Source organism: Tachysurus vachellii, chromosome 6 (assembly GCF_030014155.1).
Source record: "Tachysurus vachellii isolate PV-2020 chromosome 6, HZAU_Pvac_v1, whole genome shotgun sequence".
Taxonomy (NCBI): domain Eukaryota; kingdom Metazoa; phylum Chordata; class Actinopteri; order Siluriformes; family Bagridae; genus Tachysurus; species Tachysurus vachellii.
This window is the reverse complement of record NC_083465.1, coordinates 10944073-10960800: the sequence shown is the minus strand read 5'-3', so window position 1 is coordinate 10960800 and position 16728 is coordinate 10944073. Positions and strand designations below refer to the sequence as shown.

The window sequence follows — 16728 nt, the reverse complement described above, 5'->3', positions numbered from 1 at the left end:
CTTGAATGGCAGGATAAAGCGACCAGATCACAACCTCATGTAGTCTTGTGTAGGCTGGGTATGAACTTGTTCCAAATAAATAAATAAAAGAATGTAAAAGTAGATATCTATAGTGAAGCTAAGCTAAAGTTAAGTTAGCAGAGTTGGGTATAATGAGATAGATGTCACTTTTTACTCTTTTTAAGTATCTTAAATCTATTATCTAAAATTATTTTTTAAATGGTTTAGATGTAAAGCTTATAAACTTGTATGCTGCAAAATTCTGTTGATATTTTCTTACCGGTGTAAAGCTCTCTATATATAAAGTGTAATAATAATAATAACAATACTTTATTATTGTTGTTATTATTAAACGTTTTCAGCAACTGTAATTGAACTGGTTAAATCTATTATGTTAAAATTTTTGGATTTATGTTGGACATCTTGCCATAAAAATCCCAATGTGAGTGCTTTAATATAAACCTGTGATTTAAATGTAAATGTAAGGAACTTCCAGATGAACACATGGTGTTGAATGCATAAGTTGTGTTTATTAAGAAGGAGGTTAAATACCTCCCTCTGGTGGTTGAGGGGAGGCGTTGCAGGCAAATGATTTTCTACTTGTTATTATTTCTTATTGTTACGTCACTACACCACAGCCTACATACATGTCTGCCCCTAAAAACCCCAACAAACACACTCCAAGTCACGAAGCTTCTCAGACCCACCTCTACATGGACTCTTTAAAAGACACTCAACCTTTAGAAAACCTGTTTTCTATGAAAATGTTCAAAAAGGGTCTTTAAACATTTTATGTTGACTTGTTAATACATTTATTATGAAGATAAAATAGCAACACTTGGCATAATCATTTAATATTTTATCTATTAACAGCAATGACAAGGTTAACTTGACAAGCTAAACAGAGAAAGGTGAATGACCTCCAGACCTTTAAAGCACTGGTGTCTTGTTGTAATGGTGATAAGGTTTTATTGGATATTGGTTCGGACAAAAGCACAATATGTACAAACAGGTTATCATTGAAATTATGAATTTCTTTAGCACACGTCTTTAGCGCCTCAGCGTCTCACAAGCCGATCTCTGATCTTGAAACTGATGACCCCGAGCAGCACGAGAGCGGGCAGGAAGGCGTACAGCATAAGAAAGTCCAGGGTGTAGCGTGAGAGGGCTCCGGGGTAAAGCTCGTCTATAATAATATTGCCATCTTTTATCAAGCATCCTTGTGGGAAACCTGCAGGTGGATCTGAGGAAGAGGATATAAGTATTAAGAGTGTCAATCATTTCACTGATTCTTTCTCAAAGTTATTTCTCAAAGTCTTTCTCTAAGACAGGCGGCAACCAAGAGGTTAAGGGTTAAAGGTTTAACAGTAGGATTTAACCTCACAACCTTTTAAGCAGTATCCCGCTACCTTTACCCTTGTTCCATAAAAATAACTTATCGGACATTTTTAATCAGTATAAAAACATGAATCATTTTATTGTCACAGGTCTATAAACTTAGTCAGGCCACTGTTGGCTTTCAAAGTAAGGTGTTTATGCTTATTTTGGGATAACTTTACACTGTGCAGTAATTCAATGCTGAAAACAGACACAACAAATGGGCACAAATTTCTTTTTTTCTTTTTGCCTCTGGGAAAGGAGGTAAAAAAAAATTGAAATTTGAAAATTTGAAAAAGCCAGTTTGATCGTAGGAGAAATCAGCAGTCCTTACTGCATGTGAAGTTCAAGCCATTGAATTCAGTGACGATGAGAAGCTCACAGCCATATTTCTGAAAGGTGATGTAACTTAGCCACTGGAACACTAACGGCATCTGCTGAGTGCTCCTGCAGAGAAACAGGAAGGCAGTGCATTAGCATTTATCCAGTGATCAACCCAAACTGGATATAAACTGCTAAATGATATGGAGGAGGGTTTGGATGGATGGTTTGGATGGATGGATATCTCGATGGATGGATGGAAGAAAGAAAGAAAGAAAGAAAGAAAGAAATGAATCGTAAGGACAGTGTTACCTGAGGAATCCAGAGCCCACCATGATCCCAGCTATATTGAGCAATGCCATTCCACTGTTAACCATGTTGGGGTCTTGAACCACTCCAAGCAGCACCAGTGTCAGAAGCTCCCCGATGATATGGGGCACCATGATCACAGCTGTAAAACACATGAATCGCCAAGGATCTGGGTGCATCCCTACTGCCCTGAAATACACATATATCACCACACCAGTTTCAGTAAATCTCCATAACATTATCTATCATTGCCTGAGAGATTTCTTTTTACCTCTGCTTTAAACTTTATACAAAGTTGCTTTGGTAGAACAATGAAAGCTATGAGGTTCTACGTATTGTTGTTTTTTTGTGACGTTAATTTGCTTCTTTAGGGAAATTCTCTACAGTACGTTACATAACACTGTATGCTGTACTTTTTTACTACAATACAGTCAGAGCAGGGTCACAGTAATTATGCAGTAACACACACACATACTGTACATACACACAATGCAGGTACACAATCTGTATGTACACTTATTTCTACAGGACTTTGATAGTTAAATTTTGCAAGGAGATCAGATTCTCTCAGAAAAAGAAACTTCAGGGAAGTTTCTGCAAAGACGTTTTAAGGGTTAACGGACAAATTAAAGAACCCTACTGGTGCTAGATAACTTCTTGTGTCCAATGTGAGTAATTAATAAAAAAAATTAAAAAACTAAGGCATAAGCAGCGTCCCAAATGACGTACTGTGTTTAGAAGGGTAGTATCACATGTCAAATGCATGTAATACGATGTCACCTCTCAATGCCTGGTAGCCCAGACCCTCTTCTCTTCCACACCTTAACAAGGCTGTGAGTGTTGAGTGCATGAAGTATCCAACATTCCACAACATTCCATCATGCAGGTACATAAACACACTATTCACACTATTTACACTATTTACACTACAAATCGGTCTAGAATAGTGCATGAGTATGATATGGGATGCACCATGAATTTTACGATCTTATAAACATGCCCTTTATTAACCTGTCCTTTAGTTACCCCATGCTTTACTATCATTCATTCCATCCTTATTTTCTTTTCCTTATCATAACTTCCTTATCAGACTACAGTTTTGCCCTACCTCAGTTGATCATGCTCATGTGGACGCCTAACACACACAGAGGAAAAATTATACATACTCACCAGTAAAGGAAAGATGAGAAAATAAATACACTGACGATACTGAAGGGGAAGATGTGAACAATGTAGGCTAGGAACATCTGCCATTTCTGGTACAATCCATCTTTACTCTCCTGATCAGCTATAGCTCTGACAGCAGGGACTGCATGAAACACAGCATATCAACAGTCAAGGAGAACCTGGATGATTGATAGGTTGGGTACTGTGATGGATTTTATGTTCCTTCTTAGAGATAGACTTTGAAGGCTTGACTTTTTACAAATGTAATGAAAAGATGCATAGAGAGCAAGGAGCTTTAAACACCTGGCTTATTAACTCTTGATCCGCTTAATCTTACCTTTTTTTTTTGCAAGCAGGTGTGTTTCTAATGCAAATGTACTGTATTGTGACTAGCATTGGTCATGGTGTGAGGTATTAAAAAATGAGAAAGTAGACTTTGAGTATCATCTAAAGTTGTTTCCTTCACTAGAGATCTAGTTACTATTATATCTGCATCATGGAACTATTTAATTCAATTCAATTCATTTATATATAACACTTTTAACAAGGGACTTTAGAAATCTATATAAATTCAGGGTATACACGGTACATTTTATATTTGTTTAATTTGTCGATAATGAGCAACCCAGAGGTGACAGTGGAAAGAAAAAAAATCCTGAGATATAAGGACGAAGAACCTTGAGAGGAACCAGACTCGGTAAAGAAGGCATCCTCATCTATGTACAGTAACACCATTTTTATTCTATAGCTGTTTACTTTTGTAGTCAAAAAGAGCAATTCCATTAGCAATAAATTATTTGAGTTTTAACACAAAGTTAAAAAAAGTCTTGTTGAAGTCACTGTTCACTGATGGAGACAGGAGCTGAAGTTGGTCTCTCTTTGTTCTATTTTGACCTACAGGTGTCTAAAACATATAACTACAGGATTCAAATTGACTTTAATTATTTGATGATGATGTGAGTAAGACTGATTGAAGGAATGAACTCACACAGAGCCACAGCATTCAGCATGCCTGTGTATGGTGAAGCACCCATGGCTTGGTAGATGATACCAATCCGGTCTTGCACTGCACCTTTGGTGACATCATTGTCAAGATGCATGACAAAAAAGGCCACAAACAGGCCATAGATGAGATTTTGAGAGAGACGCATGATGACACCCATTCTGTCCCGAGACAAATTCCGTACCGTCCTCCTGTAATGACAGAATATCATATTGTCCACAATAACGCTATGGATCGAATGGTATTGCCCATATAAGCGGTTCTCACCTGAGGAGCACACCTAACTTGGACACACAGCTGGGGGACTCTTTGCTCTTGAAGGGGATCATGGGTTTATTAGCACGCTGACAGTTCTGCCGAATCTTCCACAACATTCTCTGATAGATCTCTGATTTCCGGAATGCTGAAGTTATGTCATGCATGCGTCTGTAGGTGGCAGCTTCTCTCTCACTGGAACGTGTATCCACCGAGGTCAGGTCCACTGGTGGTCAGAAAGGAGCGCCTCAGTTAGTCTATAACACTAATCGATCATCTCTTCATGCTGAGCAGACTTCATCAAAACATCCAGAGCTTTTACTTCAGCTTAATCAAGCAGGATCTCATTAGCTTTCTCATATTTTTATTTATTTTTTTAATTTATTTTTCAGGGTTTCTGGACTCTTAGGCTCAATGTCATGCATAGTTTGGTTTTCTGAGGTTTACCCTGGTGAGGTTTTCTAACTTCTATAATACTTGATACAAGTTCAGTTCTGTTATTAATATTTATTACCACTGATCAGATCACATGCACAGCACTAAATTCTGGATCTACACTGGGTTCAAATGCGTCATTCAGATCACCCAGACCATTTCTTCTTCTCTAGTTTGATCTTCCTATGCTTCCATTTCCACTTCAGTGATAATAATTTTAAACATAAATAACCTATACAGATACTAACATTATCTGTAAAAGTATAGGGATTTGTTTATCTAAATATGTAATCTTTTACCTTACCGTTCTCTATTCACATAATTGATGTACTGCTTTTAGCATTTTTAAAGGATTCATGTAAAACATACGCATGTTCAGCAAAGCTTCCAAGAAAAATCTTTTTAGAAAGCTAGAACTACTAGTCACCCAAAGAAACACAGGGGACTTGTAATTGAGCCTTATTTAATTTGTAAGATTGTATAGTGGTATGTTTTCAGCGATCCTGTTTATCATGCTCCAGGAAAGATTCTGTATAGTTTTATTCAACATATTTATCTCAGTGATCCCTATGTGAAAGGGTTCACAGAATAACACTTTTAGGAAGTTGGATTCTGCTTCACTTAGGATGGAAGAATAGAAAATGTGGATCGATGAAGACCAGAGTGTGTGAGGGTTTACAGTAGACGTATATTACCATAGATGTCAAATGGGTTGCAATACTCAGGACACTCGTAGCCACAGCTGCTGAAGAAATCCACCATCTCACCAGGATCTCCACAAAACACTAACTCTCCACAGCTCATGATAGCTATCCTGCTGAAGACCTACAGTACAGACAGCCACAGTTCTGCTAATCACCACATCACAAGTTTGGGATTTCATTACTAAGTCATAGAAATAAATAAAACATTAACATTTATGACTTTCATGGTAATCTAACATAAAGATATGAGAGATTTAGATAATGCTTTCGCTTATAAAGCTAATCAGTCTTTTCTTTTTGTTACAGAAGTGACACGGAACATTTTTGCACTCACTCTGAAAAGCTCTGAACGAGGCTGATGGATCGTTACTATGACGATACGATCCCTCTTAGCCAGCTCTGCCAGCAGAACTACAATCTGATTGGCTGTCATGCTGTCCAGGCCTGTGGTTGGTTCATCCAGGAGGATCACCTCTGTAATGAGGGTTAAAAAGTCAGAAAAAACTCATAAGAAACTTTTTTTTTTTTTTTTAGAAGTCTACTTTGTTTCTTTGTTGAGAAACTTTAAGTTTAGTCTCACCTGACTCATTAGTTCATCCAATTTACTTAAAGTTGGAGACTAATTAATTGCATGATTAATCTATTTCCTGCTTGATTGAAGAAAGCATCAGAGAGAAAGCCTTTCTAATTAAACATGGTTGCCTAATACTTGGGGCATGTGTCCCAGGAGCCTACTCAGGTCTGAAGAGCTAGATAAAATGCCCCAGAGGAACCCTCATGGACCACAGCTTAATTCCATATATGCTGCATGATAACCCTGTATTTAATATTCTCTTTCCTTCTGTCTGACTTAGTTTTGGGGGATCAGAGCTTGAGTATTTTCTTGCTTCCTGTATTTTGTTCTCACTTATTAATGATTCACTTTGTTGATGTGTGTTGATCGTCAAATGTGTATAAGACTGTAGAGAGGTGAACGGATGTAAACTCACTGGGGTCTTGGAGCAACTGGCTAGCGATGGACACCCTCCTCCTCTCTCCTCCTGAGATACCTGGAAAGACTCGGCCTCCGATCACAGTGTTAGCCACATGGCTTAGACTCAGTTCAGCCATAACAGCAGCCACCTTGCATGGAGATCAAATGATTTGAGGTTCATGCACTGCTGGGTCTGTAAATATATTAAGGGGCTCCCAGTCTTTATAGTGACAGCTAGGAAATCACCTTCTTGCGGATGGCACTGGCTGAGTGCTGCCTCAGAGCCAGCTGAGCCGTGAATGTGAGCGTCTCCTCTACTGTCAGATAGCTCAGGAGATTGTCACTCTGAGAAGCAGCGAGAAAGGGATAGTGCCCATTAGAGAAGAATGGCAGAGAAATGCTTTGACACAAACACCTGAGAATATAGTACACCATAACAGCTTGATTCATTTAACAGCATACTGAAGGGCTTTCGAAATCCATTTCCATGTCTATCATACACACACCTAGTAATTTGAAGAAGAAACCTTTTCAATATCTCATTTGACATGTATTACAGTACAATACAATAAGCAGGGTTTCTGAGCCAAATGTTTACAGACATTAGAACCCAAAATAATCCTTTAAACCCGTACCTGCATCTCCATCTGTGCTTCTCAACTGTTTATACATACAGCGCAGGTAGTTAGCAAGATGGCACCTATACTTACTGTGCACTTTAATAAGAACACCTGTAAACCTGCGAGTTTATGCAGTTATCTAATCAGACAATCATGTGGCAGCAGTACAATTCATACAATCGTGCAGCTACAGGTCAAATTCACATATAGAGTGAGAACACTGTGATGTGTTACACATGTTTTTGGTACCAGATGGGGAAGTAGTAGCTCAGTGGTTAAGGTGTTGGACTACTGATCAGAAGGTTGTGAGTTCAACACTCAGGACCACAAAGCTGCCACCCCTGGACCCCTGAGCAAGGCCTTTAACCCTCGATTGCTTAGATGTATAAATGTACACAATATGGTGTGAACTGCAATTAGCAAATGTGGTTCATTATACCTACTGTATAAACACATTCAAAAATATTGTTCACAGCACAAAGTGTCCCGTGTTGTTTGTCAATTGTTAATAGATAGATAGATAGATAGATAGACAGACAGACAGACAGACAGACAGACAGACAGATAGATAGATAGAGGGATAGAGGGATAGAGGTAAAAGTATACCCAGATTAAAGTAATACTAGTGATGTGAAAGCCTAACTGAAAAAAATGAGAAATGCGCCCATGGGTCACAGTTAGACGTGGTATGATGTGTGGTATGAATTTAAGGTATCCCACGTTACAGGGTATTAAACTTTTGCATTACAGGATTTTTCAAATGGTTTAATTAACTCACTCTCTATCTATGATGATGATGGTGGTGATGATGATGATGATGATGGTGATGGTGGTGATGATGATGATGATACATATTCGGAGCAGCTGTTCATGAATACTTTGCACTTTGCACTGTTTATTTTCTTTTTAATATACACCCAGTTTTACTGGATTCACACAGTCCCTGGTGTTTACTCCTAAGTTTGACAGGTCATTTGAGTTTCTTTGTGTTATTAATGACTGCAAGCTTGAATATAACCAGCAACGCATGTTCCAGAGAATTAAATGAATGATTGGCTTAATTTACAGCACCCAAGAGTCCTGAGAATTTTATCTGTAATAAAGTAAGATTAAATAACAGCCGTCTCTTCATTATTATTTCATTTCACGGTGGATACACACAAATAGGTCAGAGGAAGATAGTTTAAGTGTTCTTAAGTGCACTCAGCCTCATCCCTTTGGTGCCTATAAAACTTTATAGGTCTGCTTCACAGACTTAACCTCTAGTAACCCAGACTTATACTTCTCACCTGCTTAATTCGAATGTTGTATGTTCAAAGGTCAGACCTAGATTAGTCTTCTATTTATACAAAGTATGGAACATACATGTACTGTGTATACTGTACCTGCTAACCCAAATACACACATACTGACCTGAAGGACATAGGAGAAACATTCCTGAAACTGTGCTTGCTTCACTTTCCTTCCATTCACAAACACTTCCCCAACAAGGGTGCCGGTGTTTCCAATACGGCCCGCAATAGTGTCTAACAGCGTGGTCTTCCCAGAGCCTGATAACGAATGCTAGAAATTAGAATCCTAAATGGAAATATCTATAGCATCATGCATAGAATTTTTTGTTATGATAATAACTTTAATGTCATAATTTTCAGTTCATAATGTTATATAACTGAACAAAGTATTTACATTGGAACAAGTCTGTTTACAACCCATATCCACAGGACAACAATTATAAAATATGAGCGTAGTGTGTGTGCATGCAGGACATTACACGTGATTCGTATCACAGGTTCCAGTTGGAAGGTATGTTGTCGTTCTTCTATTTCAGTTGTGTTCTCAGAGAATTTAAAACTCAAATATCTTTGTATATAGAAGTTACAGACAAGCCATAAACCTCACCTGAGTTCCCAAGGATGCCCATTATCTGACCACTGTCCACATGAAACGACACATCGTTCAGGATCTGCCGAGTCCACTTCTTTCTGTAGGACGGGAGATCCCACCATGGCCCTACACGCTCACTGACACACAAATACATTCAAATCTGTATATTTTGTACAAATTTAGATGAACCGATCACAATTAACACAAATTATTTGCAAATACAGTAGAACATGTTGATCATGTTGAAGTCTTCTTACTGAATAAGTGATAATTTATTACTACATTAAACAACAACAACAAAAAAATGTATTCTGACAATTATTTTTGATTATTTAAGTTACTATAAACTGAAAGTACTAAAGTATTAAGTATTAAACAGCAAGAAAAAATATTTATCCATTAACACTTTTTTAACACTTAACACCTGTCACAGGTGACATGAAAGCTGATATGATCCTAGTCTAACATTGTTTGTTGGCGTCTTGTTTTTTTCTTACCTGACGGTGTAGGACACTTTGCTCACACTGAGACAACAGGACGGCTGGGTTTGGTTAGAAGGCTCTTGGCTCTGGATGTCTGTCCTTTTATCCGCAACAAACCTGAAAGATTCACTTGAGCCATTTTTCTGGCCATTGGCCTGCATGGAATACGAGCTCTTCATGCTTGCTCATGTAATTTCTCATGGAAATGATCAGACTTCCTGAACCGTCAGGTCTATTGTTGTTACTGCGCGAAGCTTCAAGTCCTCAGTCAGGCCATTCCAGTGAACATTACACCCGTGAAGCTGGCACCCTAAAAAAGAAGCTTATCAGTGGACCTTTGCTCAGTGCTGTATATAGAGCGAGCTCTGACAGAGCCTCCTCTCTATAACACACTCTCCCAGCAGAGAGACAACAGCCACTTCTTCAGGTTTTCAACCCGGATCAAGGGGTCTCTAACCCCAATTCAGCACCTCTTCTGCTCCCAGTAGCTAGACACCATGACCGATGACACTGTGTTCAATTCGGAAAGAAGCTTCAGCTTCCCAACACTGCCTGAACAAAACGAGGTGAGTCACAACCATAAAGAGGAAACAAATAAGCAAATCATACACAAGAGACAAAATCAATGAGGAAATTTATTCCTAGTTACTGTCTGCCTTGATGTCTATTTCCCTTAATTCCGTCTTCTATATCATGTTTAAACTTGTGACTTCACCTGTTGGTGAAATTCAGGCAGGAGGAAGCGGGATTAAATTTCTGTATTATGTAATGAGAATGCGTGTCATTATTTAAACGGACTCTGATCCAGGCAAAAATTCAACATTGTCTGTCCACTTATCTACTGGCACAGGACAAATCTGATTAAAAGCATGTTAGATGTTTTATTATCTGTTCAGACTGACAGTGGTAATTCTATTACAGAACTTCTATTTCCATTAAAATATATCTCTCAAGTTTGATACATTCATGTCTGAAAATAAAGCCACGCTGAGACCCTTAGTGCTCTTGCTTTAGAACATTTGTTTAGCATGAACAAATGAGCTCATGAATGTGTGGTATTTGAAAGTAGCTGTTCATTAACTCCTCATTCCTGCACACAGGGAAGAGATATCAGGCTGTTTTCCTCTGCGGATGAGGACAGCAGTCTGTATTTTACTTACAGTGGAGGATGCAATGAGTTGGAGGTCAGAAATCTGCACTATCAGGTATTTATTTTGAGAAGCCAACAAATTCATTTGAAATGAATGATGTTACATGATGCATTGACTGTTTTCCTGTCACTGTAATGCAAACATTCACGCTTATACCATGCACACTTGTGCGTGTACTCTAGGTGGACACAGCAGCACAGATCCCCTGGTATGAGAAACTGTCAGAGCTTAAGATGCCTTGGGAGATGCGGGGGAACAAGCAGACTGCTATTAAAGACCTGAACCTGAGAGTGCACAGCGGCCAGATGCTGGCTGTTATCGGCAGCTCAGGTAGGAAAAGTGCATAAAGGTGCAGCAGTCTTTAGACTGTGCTAAAATCTGACACACCCTGGTTATTAAATACAGGTCTCTGATATATATATTTCCTCTTGGTTACTGAACAATGGCTTAGCGGTTTGCACTTTTGCTTTGTACCTCCGGCGTTGGGGGTTGGAGTCCCACCCTCACTCTATGTATGAAGGCTGCATGTTCTCCCTGTTTAGAGGGTTTGCTGCAGGTACACCAGTTTCCTCCCCAATCTAAAGTGTTGGAGGCTGATTGATTCATTCATTCATTCATCTTCTACCGCTTATCCGAACTACCTCGGGTCACGGGGAGCCTGTGCCTGTCTCAGGCGTCATCGGGCATCAAGGCAGGATACACCCTGGATGGAGTTGGAGGCTGATTGACATCTCTAAATTATCTGTATAGTTTGAGTGTGTGTGTGTGTATGATTATACCCTGAGACAAGTTGGCACCATGTCCAGGTTGTATCTTTCCTTCTTCCCTAAGTTCCCTGAGATACTCCATATTCCCCTCGACCCTGTCTAGGATAAGAGATACAGAATATGGACGGATGGAAGACAGATGCAAGTGCAACAGACAAAGAATTCAAAAGAATTGTTAGAGGTTCTCCAAGATGCTCATTAAAATCTGACTAATGGATCTTTTAATAAAACAAATTGCAGTTGGTTAAATATGGTTTACATGGAGAATTTTGTCTTATGTCTCATGTCTACATGACATGATTTTAACTACACTTGCATTGCCGTTTCATTGACTTCTTGAATTCTTAAAATAAAAATATATGATTTGCATGTTTGTGGTCCAAGAGTTTTTGTAAATAGAGCAGAAAGCACTTCCTATATTTACTTCTTTCTGCTTTGGCTTCCACAGGCTGTGGAAAGACCTCCCTGTTGGACATTATAACATGTCGTGATGAAGGTGGCACCAAGAAATCTGGAGAGATTCTCATCAACAGCAGACCCTGCACACCCTCGCTAGTGAAGAAAAGCATCGCTCACGTAAGACAGGATGACCGCTTGTTACCCCATCTGACAGTACGGGAGACTCTAGCCTTCGTGGCCAAGTTGCGCCTACCAGCACATTTTACACAGGCACAGAGAGATCAAAGGGTGAGCCATGCAACACTCATAAATTTGTCCAAATGTCCTTGACATCCTTATTATTTAATCGAATAGAGCTTGTGTCCTATATGTGAAAATGTGATATGTAATATTAGGTATGCCATCTCTCAGCCAACTATACACCACAGATTACTTTCACATAAAATAAAGTAATAATGGTTTATGTTAGCGTAAACAAACTCTCTGATTACACAGACAGCAAATATATTTTTTATTGGCCACATATAAAATTATTGTAGAACTTTAAGTAAGGGAGTTCAGTGTGTACAGTATGTTCATCTCTCCTACAGAGATGGCCGCCCAGTTATCAAGGCCAGTTATCATAAAACATGCAATCAAAAGTGATACTAGTAACTTTGAGATGTGATAAATTTGAGTTGTGATAGAAAGTTTGCTTTTATCAGGTGTGCTTCAGATTTTCCTTTCAGTTCTCATTATAAAATGACTTATGTGATATTTAAAGGCAAACCAAATGCCAAGAAACCATGAAAATGTCTGGATTATCATAGTCAGTACATTAGCGATGATACAGTACATTCAGTTCATGTGGCTTTTTATCCTTGAACATGATAGAAAGGTTTGAAACAAGTTCCAAGTTATATTTCAGGGAAATCTAAATGAACTGGTGTAGCCCCATTTAATAGTACACTCTTGTTTAGATGGTTTGTATGTAAGCCTGATAAAGCAGTCTGTACAGGTGGATGATGTCATTGCCGAGCTGCGGCTGAGACAGTGCGCTAACACACGAGTGGGAAACAGCTATGTGCGTGGGGTGTCTGGTGGAGAGAGAAGGAGAGTCAGCATTGCTGTTCAGCTACTTTGGAACCCAGGTAATATTGAGATACAAATATAAACGAATACAAATAAAATTAGGACCCCGGTGACTTATTGTGTAGCACATTTGCTTCCCACCTCTGTTTAGTGTGTGCAGAGTTTGCATGTTCTCTTAGTTCTTTGTGTTTCTTTGTGTTTCCTCTTTGTCCAAATATATGCATTGTAGGCTGATTGGCTGATTACAGAAAACAGCTATTAGAATTTGTTCACATCTCTAGATGTTTGTTTTTAGGTATTCTTATCCTGGATGAGCCTACTTCAGGTCTAGACAGCTTTACTGCTCACAACCTGGTTATCACCCTGTCTCGTCTGGCACGAGGGAACCGTCTGGTCCTGCTCTCGGTGCACCAGCCACGCTCAGACATCTTCCAGCTCTTTGACCTGGTGGTGTTGCTATCCTCTGGCTCAGCCGTGTACTGTGGCCCTGCCAAAGATATGGTGCCCTACTTCACATCTCTGGGGCATCCATGTCCACGCTACTGCAATCCTTCTGATTTTTATGGTGAGAGAGCCTGGACTGACTGACTGAACACGCATCTGAGTGAATGCTCAGTGAATAGCTTGGTTTGATCAAAGTATTGTTTCTGTCTGACACAGTGGACTTGATCAGCGTTGACCGCCGCAGCTCAGAAAAAGAAGCGGAGTGTTTGGAGAGAACAAGGGTCCTGGCAGCTCAGTTTGCTGAGAAGGTGAAGAACACTGATGACTTCATGTGGAAGTCTGAGGAGCACAACGGTCCAGTGCTAGACAAAAATATTGTAAGGTAAATCTTTGTAACTTGCTTGTCTCCGGAGGATTATCTCTGAAGTTGGGGATTTCAGGTGGCTGTTTTTCCTAGAGAGAAAACTATCTGTGTGATGCTTTTGCTAGCGACATCAATAATACGCCAAAAGCCGAAACAAGCATCACAGTGTCACAAAGGAAGGACCATCGTCCAGGCCGACTGCACCAGTTCTCCATTCTGATTAGGTGAGAAATTCCAAAACACTGGATGTTAAATGAAATGTAGAGAGTTTGTGGAATAGCAGAGCAATATTAAATATTGATTATTAATATCAATATTAACAGAACAGAACCCTTTAATACTGAGACTTTAGAGACTTGGTGGTTAGCAAGTTTGACCTGACCTTCAATATTTCATCCCATGTTATCTTACATGATGTCTGTGTAAGCAGGCGGCAGGTATATAATGATTTCCGTGACTTGGTGACAATGATGGTGCATGGCCTAGAGGCCCTGCTGATGTCACTCCTCGTGGGCTTCCTGTACTTCGGGGCAGGTGAGGAAAAGCTGCCAGTGCAGGACACTGTGGCCCTGCTCTACATGATTGGAGCTCTCACACCATTCGCTGTAGTACTGGATGTCATAGCTAAGTGTGAGTCCCAAATGCACATACAGTACATGTTCAAAGTATCCTTGCGTAACAATTTGTACATTGTTTGTATTTACCCTGTGTTGATGCGTGTTATTGTGGTATTTATAGGTCATTCAGAAAGGGCCATGCTGTATCATGAACTGGAAGATGGAATGTACTCAGTTACCCCTTATTTTTTTGCTAAGGTACGTACCATATCTTGCTACTGTACACCAAGAATTGCAAAATGACCACCAGGAGGCAGCAAAGCTCCATGCATTAGAAGTATAAAGTAATCTATCCATGTTTGGATACTGATGGCCTAAAATCGCAGTGATTATGTGTGCATCTCTCACTCTCTCAGGTCCTGGGTGAGTTACCAGAGCACTGTGTTTTCACACTGGTATATAGCCTGCCTATCTACTGGTTAGCCGGCCTAAACGACTCACCAGAACGCTTCCTGCTCAACTTCCTGCTGGCCTGGCTGATGGTATACTGCAGCCGCTCCATGGCTTTGTTCACAGCAGCTGTGCTACCCACCCTCCAGACCTCATCCTTCATGGGAAACTCCCTTTTCACTGTTTTTTATCTGACCGGTGGCTTCGTCATCAACCTGGAGAACATGTGGCTGGGTAAGAACCAGTCATTCACAGACACTCAAAAATGTTATCTCCTGACACCAAATTCTGAAAAAGCATTGCTGTTGTTTTTATCAATGTTTTCCATTCTTCAGTCGCTTCCTGGTTTTCCTATATTTCCTTCATGCGCTGGGGTTTTGATGGGATGCTGCAGGTTCAGTTCCGTGGAGTCCAATATTCAGTCAGCCTAGGAAACCTGACCATCAATGTAGATGGCATTAAAGTAAGAATACATGTTTTTCATCAAGCATTTTTCCCCCACACAACATAGTCATCACTAACTCAAAATACAATCAAATTACTCACATGGATTCATTTCTTTTGGCCCTGCCAGGTCGTGGAGATGATGCATATGAACCAGTTCCCACTGTATTCCTGTTATTTAGTGCTTATCGCTGTAGTGTTGGTCTTTATGTTGCTCTACTATCTGTCACTCAAGTTCATTAAGCAGAAGTCCACTCAGGATTGGTGAAGAAAAATCTAAAGTCAAAATCTCTTTTGGATGAACTTCTACACGTGAAGCCGACCTGTTGCACAAGGATTGCAGCACCAGCAGGTTCTCGGTCTACACCGAGGAGATATATGAGATCTCTGGAGAAAAGTGTTCATGTGCTGCTTGTGTTTAACAATCCAACAATTTGGTGGACAGTGAAGGAAAAAAAATAATCAAAATTGTATATTAAAAAATTCATTAGTTTTTCCTAAAAAAAAAAAAAAGTCTTAAGAGCTTGTCCCATTGTTTCATGAATTATCAGGTCCATATGTGAATGAGTGTCCAATGTGGCAGGAGACACTTATGAACAAACGGTTGTTGAGCAGCTTGTTTTAAGCGTTTATTTTATAGTATGCTTTTACGAAAGACTAGTTAGAGAATAGAAAGGAGGATGCAGAATGTCAAATCTCTGGAATTCAATATTGTGACCCTTTTAGAAATCACCAAATTACTGAAATGTGAAGTTAAGGAGTACTGCTTAAGTCTCTAGGAGATTGTCTAGCAAACCCTAAATGAGCTAATAAAGTACTGCTACAAGCTTTTACATACATACATACATACATACATACATACACACACACACACACACACACATTATACATATAATATAATTATAGTATACATATGATATGATAACTGGAATTATGCATAAGCAAATATAGAGAATGGGAGATTACATGGTGTGTTGATAATATTGAAACACAAGACTTGTAATTGTTTTGGGTTGTTTATTAGACTACACCCTAACTGCCGCTGGGTGGCAGCAAAGCACCATGAACACCCATCTTCCTTTGTAGACTAGTTTTTGGGGACAGGGGGCAAATAACATCCATCTGCAGCTTTTGTTTGTCTTTTCTGCATGTTTATTTCCTATAGTGTGTTTAATATTGAGTTATTGATGTAAAAAGGCATATTTAAGCAATATCTTGGAGATCTTTTGTAATTTGTTAAAATTCTGATATTTTGCACTGGTGCCAAAAAAAAACAAAAAAAAAACAAAAACAAACCTATTAAATGAACACAGCAAGAAAATACCTGAAATATAAGTGGTACGTTTGTGTTTTTCATCTTCCTGCCCACATCAAACATCCCAGATTTATGATATAATTCTGGAGAATACTGTGTGTATTGTACAAGTTATCACTGAAAAACTGAGCTCTGTTGTAAAACTATTATTTTACTTATTTATTCTTAGTTTTAGTCTTTTCGTATAGCTAATTGGCACCTACATATTTCTCAATAATCAGACAAGGCAGCTAGGA

The 16728-nt window shown here is 39.2% G+C and overlaps 2 protein-coding genes across 2 annotated transcripts; one reads left to right on the top strand and one right to left on the bottom strand.

The window, feature by feature from the left end:
- Positions 1-788: 788 nt before the first annotated feature.
- abcg5 (ATP-binding cassette, sub-family G (WHITE), member 5) lies at positions 789-9717 on the bottom strand. Its single transcript, XM_060872153.1, has 13 exons — positions 9546-9717; positions 9064-9185; positions 8578-8714; positions 6791-6889; positions 6561-6693; positions 5906-6045; positions 5563-5692; positions 4445-4658; positions 4163-4368; positions 3178-3316; positions 2011-2196; positions 1712-1824; positions 789-1243 (listed from the first exon to the last, which is right to left on the bottom strand). Exons 1-13 carry the CDS (start codon positions 9707-9709, stop codon positions 1059-1061), a joined length of 1968 nt encoding a protein of 655 aa, XP_060728136.1. The 5' UTR covers positions 9710-9717; the 3' UTR covers positions 789-1058.
- Positions 9718-9956: 239 nt separating this feature from the next.
- Positions 9957-16498, top strand: abcg8 (ATP-binding cassette, sub-family G (WHITE), member 8). Its single transcript, XM_060872152.1, has 13 exons — positions 9957-10096; positions 10631-10735; positions 10864-11011; positions 11897-12135; positions 12845-12977; positions 13214-13483; positions 13579-13744; positions 13852-13950; positions 14157-14356; positions 14465-14541; positions 14700-14967; positions 15069-15196; positions 15308-16498. The coding sequence occupies exons 1-13, from the start codon at positions 10028-10030 to the stop codon at positions 15443-15445; spliced, it is 2040 nt and encodes a 679-aa protein (XP_060728135.1). The 5' UTR covers positions 9957-10027; the 3' UTR covers positions 15446-16498.
- Positions 16499-16728: the final 230 nt, after the last annotated feature.